At 37.7% G+C, this 20,984-nt stretch overlaps 1 protein-coding gene and 1 pseudogene across 1 annotated transcript; one reads left to right on the forward strand and one right to left on the reverse strand.

The window, feature by feature from the left end:
- Positions 1-11,791: 11,791 nt before the first annotated feature.
- LOC104220922 (large ribosomal subunit protein eL13y-like) lies at positions 11,792-12,432 on the forward strand (annotated as a pseudogene).
- A 6,381-nt stretch (positions 12,433-18,813) lies between these two features.
- LOC138882924 (uncharacterized) lies at positions 18,814-20,428 on the reverse strand. The gene is made up of 3 exons (XM_070163569.1): positions 20,089-20,428; positions 19,652-19,910; positions 18,814-19,546 (listed from the first exon to the last, which is right to left on the reverse strand). The coding sequence occupies exons 1-3, from the start codon at positions 20,426-20,428 to the stop codon at positions 18,814-18,816; spliced, it is 1,332 nt and encodes a 443-aa protein (XP_070019670.1).
- Positions 20,429-20,984: the final 556 nt, after the last annotated feature.

The raw sequence follows: 20,984 nt of genomic DNA on the forward strand, positions 1-20,984 counted from the left end.
GTCTCGTGTAGTGAGTTTGAGTTGAGGATTGTGGTGTTATGGCGAGGAGATGTATTAATTTGAAGGTAATTCAGGAGGAACTTGAATAGATAGGATGGCTTGGTAGTAGGTTGGGTCGTCATGGTAATGGGTATGATTAGTTCTTTGGGTGTTTATAAGGTAATGAGTTTCTACAGGTGTTTTGTGGCAATGCTCTTAGGTTTTTGGTGACCTGCGTAGCTTGGTTGAATTAGAAGGATTCAGTCCTGACGGTTGGTTTTGTGCAAATGGAATTCGGAAAGTTCTTGATGGTTTCTACCATGGTTAGAGATGTATATTTTCTACTAGTGTGAGGAGCATGTGATGTATAGTGATTTTCTCTTAGATGGGAACAAATGGAAAGTTCTTGACTAGTTGAGTACGTAGTTGCTTGTGACTCGGAGTGGATTATGAAGTTCTCACATTTATCATAGGATGGCATGGTATATGTTGTATGTTGTGTCGGATTGAGATTTGCACATGTAAGGTCATGGTTCAGTTCTGAAAGGAAGGTCATAAATTCTTAGGCAGCATAAACAGTTTCAGATGACTAGGTAAATGATATTATCAATTGGTATGGTTTGATGAGAGTATACATTCGGAAATGGCGATGTGCTTGAGTTATGGATACTTTATTGGTATTGCGGCACTCTCTTGTTTGATCGATTCCTGGAGTTCAAATTTTTCCTTGTGCATAGAAGAATTTTAGAAGTATTCCTCATGGGATAACCGTGTAATTGAAAAAATGTAGACATTCGGGCGGTGGAGTCAAGATCAGAGATAGTGACTCGTGTGTTCTAGGGATTTGGAGGCTGGGAGTTTTCATGATTAGATTGTTTCGTGGCTGTGATTCAGTTATTATGGACTTTTGGAGGGTTACTTATCTATCATGGGTGATTAGAGCTGATTTGGGGATCATTGGTAGGCCCAATATGGGTGTGTGTTCTGCATCGAGTCGGATTTGTTGACTTCGAACTGCTATTGTTAAGGGAGGTGCTATTTAATGGTTGTTGAGCTTATTCATGTTTTGAAATGATCTGTGAGTTACCCTTATGTGTTACGAGGAGTTATGATTTGTTGGTTATATTCACATATGGTGCAGTTCTATTGGGGTATTATAGCAGAATTTGAGCGGGAAAAGTATTGGCTATTGCTTGGTGGATGGCGTATTGGTTATGTTCTTTCGGGTTTTGTGTGGTATTGTGTCATTTGCTTCTCTGTGGTTATGGTAATGCACTTTGAGTACTTGATGTCGAATTGCACGTGGTTATTGATTTTGAGCAAGGTGGCTTGAAGTATTTCATGTTGACCAGCGTTTGGATGGGATCATGCATTGTAGCGGAGTTATGTAGAGGTATGATCCTTAGTGTCGGATTCATGTGTTTTGGTTCTACAATGTGTACCAGGCTCTTAGCATGTTGTTGTGATGGTACTTGTTAAGCTGGCGGGATCGTCATCTCGTGTGAATCTTTTCTATGATCTGAGTATGTTTGGGATGTTGCTATTGGGTGCACGAATTGCACAGGTTATGGATTTGGATTGTATTGATGTGTCATGTCATCCGAGTGGTCGTGTTTGAATAAAAGAGGTCATTGGACCTATAATGAATACTATCAGAATTGACTACATCATGGTTGGAAGGATAATATTGGAAGTCGACTTAGAAATCTTCTATAGTTCCTATTGGAGAAGGGGGAGCTCCATGACTGGTTGATTGGACGAATAGTTACGAGTTTCTACGTGTTTCTTTTATCATTGGCAGTATATGAAAGTGTTAGAATGAGGCTTTGATTGATAAGAGGTTATTTACCGGTATTGGGTTGTTTTGAGCAGCTATTGTGATTAGGAGTTATCGTTATGAGTGTTTGAGTCATGTGGAATATCATGTGATTACATCTTGGGTCACGAATATGGTTTGATATAGCTTTTTCGGACTTATACAGTGTGTAGATGCGAGATTCTGATTTTATGGAAATTTCGGATATGAAAAATTTGGTTCTAAGGCTTATGGGCTAGGTTGAATTATGCAATTTCAGTTATTTTGTCTTATCAAACCTAATGGGGTAGGGTGACTTGGGATCACCCCCAGGTATGTGCATGGTAAGGTTACACAGTGATTTGATGGCTTTTGAAACAACTCTGGGCACGTTCGCGAACGAACGTATGTTTAAGTGGGGGAGGATGTAACGACCTAACCGGTCGTTTTGAGCAATTGCACTTTGCTCGGATGTTTGAGGGCAGGAGTAGATTTGGATGATGTATTATGACTTATGTGAATCGTCGGTTTTGGTTTTCAGGTTATTCGAAATTGATTTAGAAGAATGATTCTCAGCTAGTAGCTTTAAATTTATAAGGTTTGACCAAGTTTGACTTTTTTAGTATTTCACCTCGGATTGGATTTCTGATGGTTCTGTTAGCTCCGTTGGGTGATTTTGGACTTAGGAGCGCTTCCAGATTGTGAATTAGAGGTCCGTAGTAAATTTGGCTTGAAATGGCGAAAGTGGAAATTTTTGAAAGTTTGACCGGGAGTGGACTTTTTGATATCAGGGCCGGACTCCCATTCCTCAAGTTGGAGCTGGTCCGTAATGTCAAATGTGACTTGTGTGCAAAATTTGAGGTCAATCGGACGTGATTTAATAGGTTTCGGCATCGGTTGTGGAAGTTTAAAGTTTCAAAGTTTATTGTTTTTGAATTGAGGCATGATTCATGTTTTTAGCGTTGTTTGATTTGATTTAAGGCCTCCACTAAGTCCGTGTTATGTTTTGAGACTTGTTGTTATGTTCGAACGGGGCCCCGAGGGGCTCGGGTGAGTTTCGGGGTGGTTTCATACCATTTCTAGTTGTTGGTTTTTGGCTTCAGAGGTGTATAGTGCGTTAGCATAGATCTGGCCGCATTAACATAGAGAAAATTTGGAAAAATGGAGTTGTACTATAGGATTGCGTAAGTCTTCCCGCGATCGCATAGAGTACAATTTCTACTGCACTGACCCGACGTTGGAAGCTTATAACTCACAATCTGTAAGGAATTTGAAGATGATCCAAAAATGATTGTAGCCCTTGATGTCTAGTTTTCAGAAAGTTAAATTAATTACAATTTGGAGTTTTGTACAAAAGGTTATGACCATTATTTTAGAGGTTGTCCGGAAGAGTTGGAGAAGGTTGTTGGAAAAATTTGTTCTACGCGATCGCGGGGTAATGGCCGCGATCGCATAGGTTAAAAGAAGGGCTGGAAAATTCTTCGCTATCGCATTAGTTTGTCCGCGATAGCATAGGGTAAATACCTGAACAAATTATAAAATACTCTATTTCGAGTCATTTTTGAATTTTTGGAGCTATAGAGCTCGGATTGAGGCGATGTTTTAAGGGATTTTTAGAGGAGTAATTGGGGTAAGTGTTCTTCATTCAAATTTGGCTAAATTCCATGATTGTGTCTTGATTTGTATCATTTAATTTGGGAATTTGCGGTGAAAATTGGGAAAATGGAAGAAAATTTGGAGAGTTGATTTTGGGGATTTGGATGGCCATTTGATGTCGGATTTTGGTGAATTTGATATGGGTGGACTCTTGACCGAATGTGCTTTCTAGTTTTGTGATTTTTATCGGATTTCATACGTGGGCACGGGGGGCCGGGTTTGAGCCAAATTCAGGATTTTTGGTCTAATTTGATAACTTTCGTATGGGTTTCATTCCTTCAGCGTATATTGATGTTAATATATTGATTTTAGTTAGATTTAGAGCATTTGGAGGCCGAATCGAGAGGCAAGGGCATCACAGGTTAGTGTTTTGGCTAGATTTGAGGTTTGTAACGCTTCAAAACTTGGTTCTGAGGGTTCGAAACACTAAACGTTGTGCTATATGATTTGTATTGAGGTGACGCAAATGCCAAGTGACGGGCGAGTGGGCATGCACCGTAAGAATTGTGGCCTAGTTCATTCCATGGCACAGCTTAGTGATTTTTCTTGCTGATATCTATGTTATGATTTTGTGATTAAGTAAAAGAACTTTAAATCATGCTAATCATCATGTAAGGGCTTCACACCAATACTGTTGAGACCCGAGTGGTCGTTTATTGCTGTCATCTCATTAGTTTCATTGATATTCTATACTCAGTATTGTTTATGGATATCATATTATGTCTCAGTCTTGGTTGTTATCATTTGGCATATCATATCATTGTTTCGGGCTAGTATTATGGCAATTATGAGCGCGTGTGTATGAGACTGGAGAGTGATGACTGAGGGAGGCCGAGAGCCTGATTATGAGTGACAGTTATGGATCGGGTTGCACGCCACAACAAATTATTGATTATGCCTTTGTTGGCTTGTTATGGCGCTTGGGCTTAAAGGAGCCCCTCCGGAGTCTACACACCCCCAGTGAACGCAGATGATATTATTGAGGGATGGATCTTCCCTGGACATGTATCTTGTCCGAAGTACTTATACCTAGAGATGGATCTTCTCCATAGGGCTGGAATAACCTTCCTTGGTACTTGATGACTGTTGTCAGTGATGTGTATATATTCCGGAATGGATCTTCCTTGGGCCTTGTGAGCCATATACAGTACCAAGTGGTTGTGAGGTTGTTATTGTTATTATCTGGAGATAGAACTTCTCTATAGGCTGGAATGGCCTTCCTCAGTACTGAGTGACTGCTGTCAGAGTTGTATATATTCCAGGATGGATCTTCCCTGGGCCGTATGGGCCATATACAATACTGAGTGGACGAGCATTTGAGATTGTGGGCACATGAGGCACTCAGCATGGTGCATTTCATACAACATGTGCATTGGAACGTAGACGTAGAAGAGATACACTTCCTTACCCAGTATATACCTGCTCTATTTTACTGTTCGAGCTGTTTATTTAACTGAAAACATGCCTACTTTTCTGTACATTATTTATGTTACCTTTGTTGAGGTTAAGATCGTCACTACCTCTTAGTCCAAAGGTTGGACTTGTTACTTACTGACTTGGTGTACTCACGTTACCCCCTACACCTTGTGTGCAGATCCAGGTACTTTTGGCCCTAGTGGCAGTCACTGATTCAGGTTGCTGGCTGTGGAGTTTGTTAAGGTATCTGCATGGCGTTCGCATGCCTTGGCTCTTCTTCTCATTATTAGTTGTATTATAGTTGCCCCGTTAGATACTTTAATAGACTATGTATTCACCTTAGACGCTCGTATACTCCGTGAAACCCTGGTTTTGGGATGGTTGTATCGTAATATAAATCTTTATTTTATGTCTTAAATAATTTATTTAAAATGATAAAAGTTTTTCCGCAAATGATTCGATTTTAGTGTTGTGGTTTTGGGTTGCATTGAGTTGAGGCTGGTCTAGTTCCACGATAGGCGCCATTACGACAGGATGAGTTTTTGGTCGTGACAACATTGTTGATCAACTGCATAAATGTTGTTGGTGTGTTGGTCAACCCAAATAACATCACTAGAAACTCGTAGTGACCATAACAAGTCCTGATAGCTATATTCAAATTATCTGAATCTCAAATATTCAACTGATGATACTCTGACCACAAATCAATCTTCGAGAACATTCTGGCACATTGAGCACCCCAAGGTGACACGCTAAGCCGAATAAAACCCTTATTAAGCAAATCTTGCAACTATTCCTTTAACTCTTTCAACTCTGCTGATGCCATACAATATGGTGGATAGAAATGGGCTGAGTGACCAGCACCAGGTCAATACCAAAATTGATATCTCTATTTGGCGGCATGCCCAGTAGGTCTACTGGGAACATATGTGGGAAATCTCACTACCAAAACTGACTCAATGGTAGAAGCATCAAGACTGACATCTCTCATAAATGCTAGATATTCTTCACATGGTGCCTTGAGAAAGTACGCAACTGTGCTTGGAATATAATCCAATCTACCCCTCCACTCCAACCCCGGCAAACCTAGCATAGCCAGTGTCACAGTCTTGGCTTAACAATCTAGAATAGCATGATAGGGTGACAACCAGTCCATGACCAAGATCACATCAATTTCTATCATATTTAGTAATAATAGATCAACTCTGGTCTCAAAACCACCAATAACAACTAAACATGACCGATAAATACGGTCTACAATAATAGAATCTCCCACAGGCATGGACACATATACAGGAGAACTCAAAGAATCACGAGATATATCCAAATATAGAGCAAAGTAAGGTGACACGTATGAATAAGTTGATCCCAGATCAAATAAGATTGATGCATCCCTATGACAAACCAGAACCATACCTATGATGAAAGCATCTGATGCAACCGCCTCCGTCTTACTAGGAAAAGCATAGAAACGAGCATGGCCTCCCCCCTATAGGGCGGCCTGTACCTTCCTGACCTCCACCCCTGGCTAGTGGGGCAGGTGGAGCAGCAACTGGAGTAACAACCATGACGTGTGAACCTTGTGGACCCTGTGGAATCTATGGAGCCTATGTAGTCTGTACAGGTTCACCCTTCCTGAGTTTGGGGCAGCCCCTCACCATATGTATTATATCACCACACTCAAAACAAGCTATTAGTGACTGTGGCTACTGAAACCGACCCTATCTTGGTCGAATAAGCTGAACGCTGAAGGCACCCTATGGAGAAGGTGCACTAGAAAGTGGCTGAGCAAAATGGGCAATCTAAGACCTCGGAATAGCCAGAGCACCACTAGTAGCTGGAGTGCTGAATGAACTAGGTGGCTCACATAGCCTCTTCCTTGAATATGCTACAACTGGAGCTCGAGCACCATTATATCTTCCAGAATATCGAGGACTCTTATCCTCCTTGTCCTCTCTCTCACGCCCCGCATACCCTCCAACCTCCATGCAATCTCTATCACCTGCTTATACGTAGTATACGTCTCTAACTCTCAGACCATACTGAATTTAAGATCATAGTTGAGCCCCTCGATGAATATGTGGGCTTGCTCTCTGAATTTAGAAACCAACATAGGTGTATGTTGGGATAGCTCACTGAATATGATAGCATACTCTAACACTGTCATAGTCCCATGATGCAGCTACTCAAACTCTATGTGCCATGCATCCCGAAGGGTCTGGGGAACAAACTCTCTCAAAAACATCTCTAAAATACGAGCCCAAGTGAGTGGGGCTACACTAGCATGCCTACCCTTCTCGTAAGCTTGCCACCACTGATATGATGCTCATAGCACCTAAAATGTAAGAAAAGTAACTCCGCTCACTTTCATAATACCCATGGTGCAGATAATATAGTGTCACTTCTTTAGAAAACCTTGTGCATCCTCGAAAGTTGTGCCACCTAAAGTACGATGATCATAATTTTTGAACCTCTCAAGTCTCTTCTGCCCCTCCACAGATGCCATTGGCCTGACCTCAGGTTGAGCCGGAGTAATTGGTTGTGCTGGCATGACACCTGGGACCTGATCAACATGAACTCGCTGCCTAGAGTACATGAGTTTGAGCTCCTCCCCCAGCCTGAGATTTATCTGGTGCAAGGGGAATCAATCCCACTTGAGCTAGAGTGCCGAACATGCTCAATAACTATGGTAGGATCTTCTGAAGTCCAAGTGGCAATAACAGGTGACACGAGTGCCTATTCAACAATTGGAACTACTAGTGGCACATCAATCGCTACTCAGGCAGGTGCTTTGGCTGTAGTACGTGCCCCTACTCAGCCTCTGCCCCAGCCTCGGCCTTGCACGGCTCTAGTAGGGGCACAGGTATTTGATCATCAGATCTAGAAGTGTCTGTGAGAGAATATAAATACAAAGATTCAAACTTCAAAGTCAACCAATTCACACGATAAGGAATCAAATGAGTGGAGATTTCCTAAATATTCTGTAGCCTCTCGAAGATAAGTACAACGTCTCCATATTAATCCGCAAGATTTGACTAAACCTGATTATGACTCGTAATACCTATGAACCTAGAGCTCTGGTACCAACTTGTCACTATCCCAATTTCCTATCTTAGGATGTCATGATGTCACCTAGTCTCTAAGATTAGGTAAGATTATATTCATTGATAGCTTTATAGAAATAACTAAGTTGAGATAATAAAAATAAACCGATTAGCTCATAATAACTTCCAAATTGGAACATCAACAACATAATCCCCAAAACCGGTGGAATTAAGTCATAAGCTCTACAAAATGCTCTAAACTCTCAAATACAACAATGTCTGATAAAAGCATAAATAGTAATGAGAAGGTAACATAATGTGACTCTAAGGCATGCGGAAGTCAAGCATGTATACCTTGAAGTCTCCAAAAATATCTGAATGATCACTAGCATCCGACACGAGAAGAAGGTAACATAAGGTGACTCTGAGGCATGCGGAAGTCAAGTAGGTATACCTTGAAGTCTTCAAAAATAGCTGAATGATCACTAGCATCTAACACGAGAAGATATACTTGGATCTGCACAAAAATGTGTAGAAGTGTAGTATGAGTATACCACAACGCTACTCAGTAAGTATCAAGCCTAAGCTAGGTAGAGTAGTGATGAGGCCAGGTAAACACGCCTATAAGGACAAGATAAACTGAACAGAGCATAATAAAAACCAATAACAGATAACAGGTAACTAAATGATATCAAAGCAATATAATAATGTAGGCTAATAACAGAATTAAAGGCAAGAAAGACAACGGGAAGTGAACACAAAATGAGAACCACAATTAATGAAATGCTGACAAATACAAGTAAGACAATAAAGAAAACAACAAGTACTATTCAATTAACAAGCCTATTTAATCATGGAAAGTACAACAAGAATCACAACCGAGGTATCACGCCTCATATTTACATTTTAAAATTTCAAACGCAGTCTTTCCTTATATCACCTCATGAGCCTTGCATTTATTTTTAAAATAAACATTTTCCCGAAATAGCTACTCATGATTTAGCCCCCTCATCTCACCGTATGGCTTCAAGTAATTCCATTACTAGCAACACGTGTATAAATCTCACTTTATCTCACCGTATGCATGTCAACAGCTATCCTTATACCACCGCATGTGTATCAATATCATAACACAATAATCAACTCGTACCACATGTACCCATATGCCACAACACTTTCCGAATCAACAATACCAATGTTACTACAACATATTGCTCATGGCTCAATCACGATGTGTACAAGAATCTCAATAACAACAAAATAAATGAGAGATACTAAACAAGAAAATATATCAAAACAATTAACAACTGCAACCTTAATGTGATAATGACTTTTACAACTTCAACACCAATAATTAAACAAGAAGATATTCCACGAAATAACAAATTCAAGTAAGAGTAATTCAACAATAAAAGGGGTAAACAGACAATAAGGGAGTAGCAACTTCAACTAAAGCATATAAGAGCAATTACAATAATAAAGGATAGAACAAGTGCTAATGACGTCAATTAGAGCATGTGAAAGTAAATTTAATGATGAAAGATATAACATGTTATAACAAATTCAATTAAGTACATGGAAGAAGTCTAAAAGTCTAGACCGATCAAAATACCATATATAGCCTTTGTGCACACTCGTAACCTTGTGTACACATCTTCCACATAGTACAATTAACACAAACAACCCAAATCCTAAGGGATAGTTCCCCTACACAAAGTTAGGCAAGATACTTACATCAACTAGGCCAAATAGACCCTCAAATATAGATGATCCCCTAAAATTTGCCTCTAGACAGCTCAAATCTAACCAAAAATGACTTAATATCTTCAAAAAATACAAGAGAAACCAATTACAATAGATAAATCTTTGATCTTTACTCAATTCCCCAAAAGTCAACAAAAGTAAACCCCGAGCTTGCCGGTCAAAACCCGGGTCTAAGGGTAGATTCCGACTATCCATAACCCCACGAGTCCATATATGTGTTTTGTTTTAAAATCCGAGTCGAAATCGACTCTCAAAACTTAAATCTTCATTTTTCAAAACTTTGAAAAAAATTCCCAATTTTCCTCTTTGATTTTCATAAATTTGATTTTAAGTCTAAGATATAATATTGAAATATAGTTGAAAATTGATTAGAATCATTTACCCAATATCTGTAGATGAAAATCCCCTCTCCATATCACCTCCTACCGAGTCTACGATTCTAAAACATGAAAATAGACTAAATCCATATTTTCCATCCCTTTTGTTTAGTTGCAGATATCGAAACCTCTTCCCATCGCAAATGTGACAAAGTATGTCACAATTGCGAAACTACAAAATCTGCTTATGTTTGCAATTGCGAGTGAGGCATCGCAATTGCGATATCGGACCTCACTTGCTCACTTCAAAATTGCGAGGTTGGTGCTCGCAGTTGTGAAATCAGAGATACGACTCACGAGCACACCATTAACATGTGTTTCAGTCCAAACCTTTCTGAAACACGTCTGACACTCATCCGAGCCTTCGGGGCTCCAAACCAAATATCCACACAGATCTAAAAATATCATACGAACTCGCTCGCACAATCAAAACACAAAAACAACATCTAAAACTACAGAATCAGACATCAAGACGCATGAATTTCAAAGAAAAGTTCAAGAACCTCTAGAATTGCAACCAAATGTCTGAATCCTATCAAATCAACTCCAAATAATATCAGATTATGCAAACAAGTTCTAAATATCATAACAGACCTATTCTAAGCACTACTGGAAAATGAGCCTATTGCAACAGCCGTAAACCGTTGCAATAGAGAGTTAAACCGTTGCCATAGAGTTTTTGGAACAGTTTAGCAACCGTTACATATGCTGTCGTGCCAGTAGATCTAGAGTAACGGTTCTTGCAACGGTTACCTGAACCATTGCTTAAGGTATATCTATAGCAACGGTTGTTCCTCTGTCTGAAGCAACGAGTATTTCTTTCCAGTTGTAACGGTTACAAACCGTTTCCATATAGTTTATAGCAACGGTTGGCAGCCGTTACCATATAATATGTTGCAACGGTTATTTAAGCTATTGCAACGTTTATTTACAAATATTCTAATGGTTTCATTACGCTACTGTAAAGGTTTTATTTCTTTTGCAACGGTTTTAACTACCTATTGTGTCAGTTTGTTGCATATTTTGGAACGATTTGTAAGCCCCAATGGAACGGTTTTGAATACCTATTGGAACGGTTCTTGTAGACTATTTTGGAGCAATTTGCCATACCTATTGGAACGGTTTGCAAGACCTATTGGAACGGTTCTATTAGACTATTACGCTCTGGCTGTAAATGAATATTTAGATATATAAAATTTGTAATAACCTGAAATTTATATAAATAAAAAGATAAAACACTTCATAATCTATATTATCTCCATAAAACCAAAATATTTTAACCCAATCACATAAGTTTTACATCAACACTTACTCCATAAAACCAAAATATTTTAACCCAATCACATAAGTTTTACATCAACACTTCAAGAGTTAGTTCAAATGTTGATAACAAAAGATTCCTAGAACATGGACAACAATTCAAAGTTTTTAAGTAAGGTCTAGATCTTCACAATCTCCATCTTCCCTTTCTTCAATTGCTCCACCTACAAAAGAGGATAAATAAAGCCATTATCCTTCAAGAGTTGGTTTATCATTATAAGAATGGGTATGGTCCATAAACAATGCATAAATCACAAAGTTTTCAAATGTACTAGAATGTCGATCTCTAAGTCTTCAGTTCTTTTTGCTAGGATGAAACAATCTTATATCCAGTAAAAATCTTAAAGCACGAAATTTTTCAAAAACAAGTCAGAGATGACAACAAGTAATTAGTTGTCTTTAAATCCATGTAAGAATGCAAAAGACTTTGTACTCCCAAAGCCTCCAGAAGTAGTAGCTAACCAGGTAAGAGATGAATCACAACAATGTTATACCCAATGGGCACTTCAAGAAGCATTGGCAAAACTATGTAAGGACTTGGTTCAACTAGCCAGCTAGGAAAACAAGGAGACGTGTTGCTAGATAGCAGAAGGCTGTGAAGATCTTCCATAGGCCAACTGCGGGATCACTTCGACCTATTTTTCATGGACAAACACTGAAATGCAACATGAAAGTCCGAGCTGGGAGGGAATTTTCTCTTGAAGAACTGAAAGCAGCTGGTATTCCCAAGAAACTAGCACCAACCATTGGCATTGTTGTTGATCATCGCCGCAGGATTAGCTAAGCTTACAAAGCTAAGCTTGTCATCTTCCCAAAGCGTGCTAAGAAAGTCAAGGCTGGTGATTCTAGTGCATAGGAACTTCCTACTGCCACCCAGGTCCAGGGTTTATACATGCCTATTACTAGGGAGCAACTAACTATTGACCTTATCAAGGTCACAGATGAGATGAAATCATTCAATGCCTATGGCAAGTTGCGTATCGAGCGTACAAATGTGTGACACATCGGAGCCAAGTTGAAGAGGGCAGCTGAAGCAGAAAAGGAAGATCATGCAAATCTTTTGATGGTGTTTATGTTATAGCATAAGTTCTACTGCTCTCTTGAAAAAAAATGCAAAATAAACTTTAATAGAATTCCAAACTGGGAATTCACAACTTAAAAAACCAGCCACTGATACCTAATAATATTATCTTCATCTTTACTAATTCATTAGTTTACCACATTGCCGAAAGCTTATATAATACTTCTCTTATTCACTTCCTTCCAGATACAGTAACAGTGTTTCACCAGATGACTTTCTTCAGCTTAACAAACTGTTCAGTTAGTTATTTTCATTTTCCATTTTCATATCAAACATTGAAACTAGTTAAACACAATATAAGCAACAAAAAAAGGCAAATTTTGCATCCTTTTGAAGAATACCCTTATAAATCTTTCTTGGGACCAATGTAACAAAGGGAAAACAAGAGAAGAGTTAACAGAAGCTCAACTATAGCTAGTTGACAGAAGCGTTCAATCTAGAGAGTCTACTATGAGGATTTAGAAAGAAAATAAAAAAAGCAAATGGTAAGCAATTGAAACAAATGGTCACTAATGAAGTATCGAGTTGAGCCCAACTAGTTTGTAACTGAAACGTAGTTGACTGATTAATTGATTTACGTTCCAAAGATGCAAAAACCATCCAGCCACACAATGGATGTTGCTTTTGCCAATCAATAGATGGCTTTGTACAGAAAACCAAGATAAAGAGGAAGCAACATGTGTGAGGAAGCAACATGTGTTGATATTATAAGCCAATTATTCTCTTTATAAAAGGTTATAGCTAATCCGAATATGTTTAAGTGAAACTTTAAAAAAGAAGCAGAAGGAGGAGAAAAAGAAAGCAAGAAAGAAACAAAGATAGAGGTACTGACCTTGATTATTACTCCCAGTAGATAGGCGATTGATTAGTTGCATAGCAGCTTGTTGTGCAGAGGAAGCTTCTCCAGGTGAACGAGCATTGAAACCTAGCATGCTGGGATCAACCCGTAAATCTGGATTCATATGCTTAAGTTGTGAAATGATGTTAACTGCAACTTGTAGTTCCATGACATCTTTTTGTGCATTGAACTTTTCTTGTAATCTTTGTTGCATCCTTTCTTCCATTTCCTCCAATTTTTGCTGCATCACCTCATCAGTAGAACTTAAAGAGGGTCCAAAATCTCCCAATTTTCTTTTTAAGGATGTCTTGGTAACCCCACGTCCATACAATCTTAGGCGACCTGGATGCTCAGGTCCCATTACTGATGCAAATGCATCAACTGATTGACTATCATCTTCACTTTCTTGTGTTGATTGTAGTCTTTCCATTTCAGCCTACAAGACCAAATTGAGTCATTATTAAATCATAAAGTATATGACACTGAGTCAATAACTAATAACAGACAAATGATAACAACAAACTTTAAATTAATAACTCTTACAATTTTATTAAGAGTATCCGCATACGAGGCCTTGTATACTCGATCAACTTTTCTTTTTCTCGTAGCCACAAAGATGTCCTTGCTTGATAGAGGCTCAGAAGTTTCTTTCTTTTTTTCCTGATTATAAAAAGTGGTATAAAAATATCTTGGACTAAAGTTAATAAGTTCATATTTAAAAGAATAATAATAAGAAAAAAAATATCAAACCTCGCATATTCGAGCAAAACTTCTTTTTCCATCAGCGTGTGGATATTTCAACTTTTTGCGATTCTCGGTATTAGTTTGGGACATTTTCTGCAAATCGGCCAATAAATACAAAGTTGTCAAGTTCAGTTGTCCCAACAGATTCAAATCAAACTTAAATTTTGCACTATGTCATGTAACCTAAGTGCATTTGATGTATAAAAATAATAAAGTGATTTCTAATTAAACATAAACCAGACATTCTCAGCAAATCATGGGACAATACTTAGTTTTACCTTGTAGGCATCAGAGTTCCAATAATTAAGAAGATTCCTTCAATTGAGATTCAGGAACATCAACCTGCCTTTTCTCCATTCGAAGCTCGTCATTCTCATAGGGTTTATAATGGTCATTAAATAGTTGATTCTTATACTTTCTCCAAGCATTCTGAATCGAATAAAAAAACCCACCTTTTTGCAGCATCAGGAATATCATATTTTCCCTACAAATTTAATTTGGTACAGTTAGGTTAGTGTAAAAATATGAAATATCTACACAGAATATTGCGAACTTCAAACCTTGATATATATCCACATATCTTCTTTTGTTTGAAGTTTTCTCCAATTAAATACATTATGAGGACAAAAGGCCGCATTCCTTGCCAATGTGCCGAGGAAGCTACCCAACTCTGCTACAACATCACCAGTAGGACCTATGGGTTGATTGTTCTCGTTTAGCACAATTAGCTTGCGCTCTTTCCTACCATGAACACTTGGCATCAAAGTTTTTCCTCTTTTTCTTTTTTCGTCAGAAGGACCTGCATTAATATTAAGTAAGAATAATAACCATATATCACATCCATATTGTTTGCTAATTTAACGAAATAAAATTTATATGTTCTTACCTTGTTCCTCGGATTGTTCATTTGTTTCATGATTGGAAGAATTCTCAAATTGTTCACGTACCATTTGTGAAGTACGAGTGGTGGAATCCAGTGGCAGTTGGTGCAATTGTTCACGTACTGCTTGTGATTCAAGAGAGGTAGAGTTCAGTGACTTTTGTTGCACATGTTCATGTACATTTTGTGCTGGAGGAGAAGTGGAAGGCTGAGGCAGTTGCAACAATTGTTCTTGCACTTGAGATCCTAATTGCGGAAGTTGTTTTTCAATAAAATTAAGATGATGCTTGTCATTTGTCCTTGTAGATTGAACAATTCTTTTTGTTTTCAATGATGAAACTTTTTGGTTCAGCAAAGATGCAAGTGATCCAGCTGCAATGCAATTTTTAGCTTTTTTGTTTTTACTTGAGTGCCCTTCCTGATTCATGACTAGTCAAATTTCTGTCAAATTCAGAAAATTAAATAAAAAATAAGTTATCAAAGCATTAACAACAAGACCACTAATATGCTTGAAGAAGGAAAGGTGACATGCACAAGCATGAGAATGAAACCATGGACTTGCTTAAGCTTAAATATTTCATGCACAAAGGCTACAACAAGAATCAGATGGAGGCTACAGGAAATGGAAGCAAAAAGCAGCAGAAATATGCAGGCACAGACTCATGGGCAGCACTTTTTTTGCTTTACAATTCTGGACACGAGGACTGCAATCTGGGCTGAAGATGCAATGCAATATGATGCTATGTTACCTCAGGAAGTATTTCATCCACAAAATACAGCAGGAGCAGAAAAAGAAATATGCAAAAAGGACAGTACAAGTATAGGCATCGCACAGTACTTGACAGTACAAATACTCTCTACAGGTATATTTAATGAAAGCGTGCACTACTGAGAGGAAATTCTAGACAACTGGACAAAGCAAATGACAATACAAGTTCAGAAAATACAGCCTCAATGTGCTATACGCTTGACAATAGCTATCACTATGCAAAGAGGCTATTTGTGCAAACACGAGGCAGCATCACAGGGGAGTACCTCACTCACCTTTGATAATAGGGTCTATGTATTTATCAGAATGTTTAGAGAAGACAATAGCAACACCGGATGTTACAAGGCTACTGAGCCAGTTTGTGAAGAAGTAAACTGTCCGTGATGGTGATTCGAGTCCAAGGGTACTTCCTGCGCAAGTTTATGAAATTTGGGAATGGTAGAGTTGTCTTTGAGTTGTTTGGATCATAATTGGCTCTTTTTTATGCTTCATATGGAAAAATAAGCTGAAACACTTAGTTTCGTACCTGCCAATATTCACTGATTGTGTCGACACCAATGATGCCAAGGTCTAAATCTCCTGATACCAACTTCTGAACAATGTCTTTTGGCCGTTGAAACCAAATCTGGACCAGATTAGATATCTGTAACCCACAAAGAAAAAGAAGGAGTGTAATTAAAGTTGACCATGTGTTCTCCTAAATAATAAGCTCTAGATTCCAAAGAGATAATCCAAAAAAATGCTTAAATTAGACATTTCCATGCAACTTCGGCTAATTATTCACTTAAATACAACATTGTGATGAAAAGCATGTTTCACCACTCCTATCTCCTAGGCTTAGAAATATTAACAGACCTGCATTATGCAGAGGGAGTTTAAGCACATGTTCTGTTGGTTTCACAATAGAGCTAAGAGCAGGCACACATCTCACTAAGACATGGTCACCTTAATAGTTAAACTAACAACTCACAGCACATTAACACACAAATATGCAAATAGGTCCAATTAGTACATGAGTTAGTATATGGTCCATTATAACACATTGGCTTAGCTTAATAGATAAAATTATTTGAACAAGGACAAATCATTAAGGTAAGTTCTTTACAGGATCACTTACACTAACCATTTCCTTTATCACAAAAGATTAGGAACTACTAGAAGGGAACAAAGGGATGTAAAGATAAACTTATTCAAGCTACTGTCATGAAATGCCTTATGGGTATATAAATTATTAAAATTATATAAACAAGAGTAATTATAAAATATTGATAAAAAATATTATTACTCACTCTAAACAGAATATATTTAAAAGAATATAAGAAGTTTCTTCTTTAATCATCTGATTCCATATAGTCCCAATCAGTATCATCAAACTTATTCTCCTCTTCCGATGTTTCTATAATTGTATCATGTGAATGTTGTGCATTAGATGGAATATCAACAACATCAACGAGTACATCAATTCTTGAGCATCCAAACTCAACATCAACTAATCCACGTAAGGAACCAACGTCATCATTAGGCTCCCTCCAAAATGCGTCTTCAATATTGGGGCAATTCTCTTACTCTAAATCATATAAATCAACAGGGACTTTATTCCTTGCATAATAAACATCTTTCTCAGCAGGATCCTCCACATAAAAAACTTGATAAACTTGTGATGCTAATACAAAAGGGTCATTTGTACTACATAATTTCTTAAAGTACACACGGGTTAACCCATATTCATCTATTTCATTACGAAACCAGTCGCATCTAAATAGTACAACACTAAAATAACACCAATAATTAATCTCAATGATATCCTGAATAGCTCTATAATAGATAACCTCACCATCGATGGGATTTTGGTCCCTAGAGCTAGCAAAGCTATCGGTTGTTGCCGATAAAGTCACTCCATTGTTTTGAGTCTTGCATCGGGAATCCCGTTCTATGGTATGAAATCGGTATCCATTAATGAAATATGCAGTATATCTTTTGGCGATCGCATTAGGCCATTTAGCTAACCATCTTACATAATTGGGCACTTCAATATTTTTAACTTTCTCAGCAAACCAATTGTTGAATTCCCGACTATGATTTCTTGCCCTTTCCCATGCATTTGATCTACTGCGATTACCAATTAAATTATTATGTTCCCTGCAATCATGAATATTTTAAGAACAATTATATCATTAAAAAATGAAGTATAGAATAAGTGTTATAATTTATCTTACTCGATAAACGTTTCCACTTGTTCATCTCCAGTATTGAATAGAGCATATCGATGTGCTTCATAACATAACTGTGGATCCATGAGAAAAGTATTTTTCTTCTTACTTCCAATTGGATGGCCTATAACAGGGAATATAGATGAAAAATGTTGAGGGCACTCATCATCTACAATTGGGTATCTACTGAATCTTGTCTTCACGCTGTTATGTAGGTATCTTGAACAAAAAATCAAACACTCTTCTGCCAAAAACCCCTCTGCTATCGATGCTTCTAGACAAGATCGATTACGAACAAATGCCTTGTATTTACAAAGGTTCCTCTCAATGGGATACATCCAATGAAGATGAGCTGGACTCCCAAGCTTAATTTCATTCACCAAATGAATAGGCAAATGTGGCATTATATCGAAAAATGTTGGATGAAAAATCTTTTCAAGCTCACAATTTATTTCAACAATTTCAGAGTTCATTTTTTCAAGATCTCTTCGCCTTATGACCTTACTACATATGGCTCTAAAAAAATTACCCAACCTAATCAAGGCCAATGAAACACTCTTGGGCAATGCTTTTCTAACAGCAACCTGGAGCAAGTAATGCATTATAAAATGAGCATCATGACTCTTGTACCCTGATATTTTCATCTCCTTCACTTGCACGCGTTCTGAAATATTTGAAGCACAACCTTTTGGTAACTTGGCATTTTTTATGACGGTACAAAATAAACTTTTCTGTTTTGGTTCCATGTAGAAACAAGCTTTAGCCAAACTCACTGATCCATCATCATCTTCTCTTGGTTGTAACTCCTCTCGTATCCCCATTTCTTTTAAGTCATACCGAGCATTTACATGATCCTTTGACTTTTTTTCTATTTCCAATAAAGTCCCAAGCAAACTGTCACATATATTTTTCTCGATGTGCATCACATCAAGATTGTGCCTCAATTTGTTATGCGCCCAATATGGCAATTCAAAAAAATAGATCTTTTTTTCCACGGACCCTTGTTATCCCGAGGTCTTTTCTTTTTGCCCTTTCCAAAAATATTGTTGAATTCAAGCAGCTCTTGAAACACTTCTACACCCGACAAAGGAGTAGGTGCAGGTCTATGTTCCTCCTTACCATCAAATGACTTCTTATCTTTCCGCAAATGATGATCATGCGGCAAAAATCTTCGATGGCCCATGTAACACATCTTATGACTATGTTTGAGATATAGAGAGCATGTGTCATAATTACAAGTGGGGCATTCCAACCTCCCCTTGGTGCTCCATCCTGAAAGCATAGCTAATGCTGGAAAATCATTAATTATCCACAGCAAGGCTGCACGCATTTGAAATGTTTGCTTTGTCTTAGCATCATATGTTTCTATCCCAGTTTCCCATAGTTCCTTCAATTCTGCAATAAGTGGTTGTAAGTACACATCTATATCATTTCCTGGAGATGAAGGACCTGGAATGATCATTGACAACATGATATATTCTGGCTTCATGCAAATCCATGGTGATAAATTATAGTTCATTAACATGACAAGCCACGTGCTATGAGAAATGCTCATGGTTCGAAATGGGTTGAAACCATCACTTGAAAGACCCAACCTAACATTGTGTGGATCTTTGGAAAAGTCAGGATGTAGAGAATCAAAATCCTTCCAAGCTTCTCCATCAGCGGGATGCCTCAAATTCCCATCATTAGGTCGTTCATTAACATGCCATCACATTGCAATAGCTGTTTCAGGACACATGAATATCCTCTGAAGCCTAGGCTTCAAGGGAAAGTACCTTAAAACCTTTGCAGGAACTTTAGAACTTGTATTAGTCAAGGCATGATTAGAACTTTTCCATCTAGAAGACCCACAAATAGAGCAATTATCGGTCTTTGCATTGTCATTCCAAAATAGCATGCAATCATTAGGGCATGCATGTATTTTTTCATAATGAAGACCCAAATCTTTTATCATATTTTTAACCTTGTTGAAAGACTCTGGCAGCTTAGCAAGGGGAAATGCCTCTTTTAACAACTCTAACAAGTCTGAAAAGGCTACATTACTCAACCCATGCAAAGACTTAAACAAGTACAATCGGATGGTGAAACTCAGTTTACTGAAGTTTTTCACACCCTGGATATAATTCTTGTTTCCCTTCCTCTAATAATTTAAAAAATCTCTTAGCATCTTCAGATAGAGCCTCTCTCATCCCTTCTTCTTATACCGACTCACCTTCTATATTTCTGAATGTGTCATGAAGTAATCCATCAATATCATCATGCATGTTAGAACCTTCATCATTATTGCTTTGATGAGGTGTAATTCTAGAGGAAAATCCTTCACTATGGAAAACCCATTCGGTGTAACCATCAACAAAGTCATTAACAACCAAGTGATCCTCCACCACATTTCTATAATGCCAATTGTGATTAATGCACTTTTGGCAAGGACATAATATTTCATTTCCTTGTGAAGCTCGTTCAAATGCCTTATCAAGAAAATCATTTACTCCACGTATATACTCATCCGTCCATCTTAGGAGATGCATCCAACTTTTATCTACTTTATCCATGAAATTCCTATACGACAAAAGTAATCAACAAAATTAACTCAATAAACCAAGGTACATACTAATTTGACATTGACCAAAACTTAAAGGGGATGAAGTCAAAGAGTTACAAATAGTAAAGTAGTTTTTACATTGAGAAAGAATGATAAAACCATTAGAGAAGAGATTTGTAATCTAATAGTATCTTAAATATTTGTACTAATCTTAAGTCTCAATCTGAGGCAGATATAGGGAACAAGTTAAGACTGTTAGTTGGATAATTGGATTCACTTTTTATGTTTGAAGTATCATGTAGATTCTCTTCTATGAGTTTCAATAATTTGGTTTAATGTAATATGTATAACCAAAAACCTTTATTATCTTCCGATACTTGTTCACCTTGGGCATTAAAAATGAATCTGTGGAGAAATCATCACATTCGAAAAACAGAATTTTTTCTCACCATGAGTCATACATAATCACTCATGATGGTTGCATCTTAACTAATTTTACTCTTTAATTTCTATGCTGGGTTGCTAAAATTCTAAGATCTTAAAGACAATAGAAGAAACATACTAGA

The sequence above is a fragment of the Nicotiana sylvestris genome, chromosome 12 (genome assembly GCF_000393655.2).
Source record: "Nicotiana sylvestris chromosome 12, ASM39365v2, whole genome shotgun sequence".
Lineage (NCBI taxonomy): Eukaryota > Viridiplantae > Streptophyta > Magnoliopsida > Solanales > Solanaceae > Nicotiana > Nicotiana sylvestris.

Bases quoted from the DNA above. Each gene is read 5' to 3' on its own strand.
- LOC138882924 (XM_070163569.1), bottom strand. From the start codon at position 20,428: ATGGATAAAGTAGATAAAAGTTGGATGCATCTCCTAAGATGGACGGAT. The intron at 19,911-20,088 runs GTGAGTCGGTAT...TGAGTAATGTAG, and splicing joins CACATTCAGAAATATAGAAG to CCTTTTCAGACTTGTTAGAG. The intron at 19,547-19,651 runs GTACTTTCCCTT...TGGGAATTTGAG, and splicing joins GTTCCTGCAAAGGTTTTAAG to GCATCCCGCTGATGGAGAAG.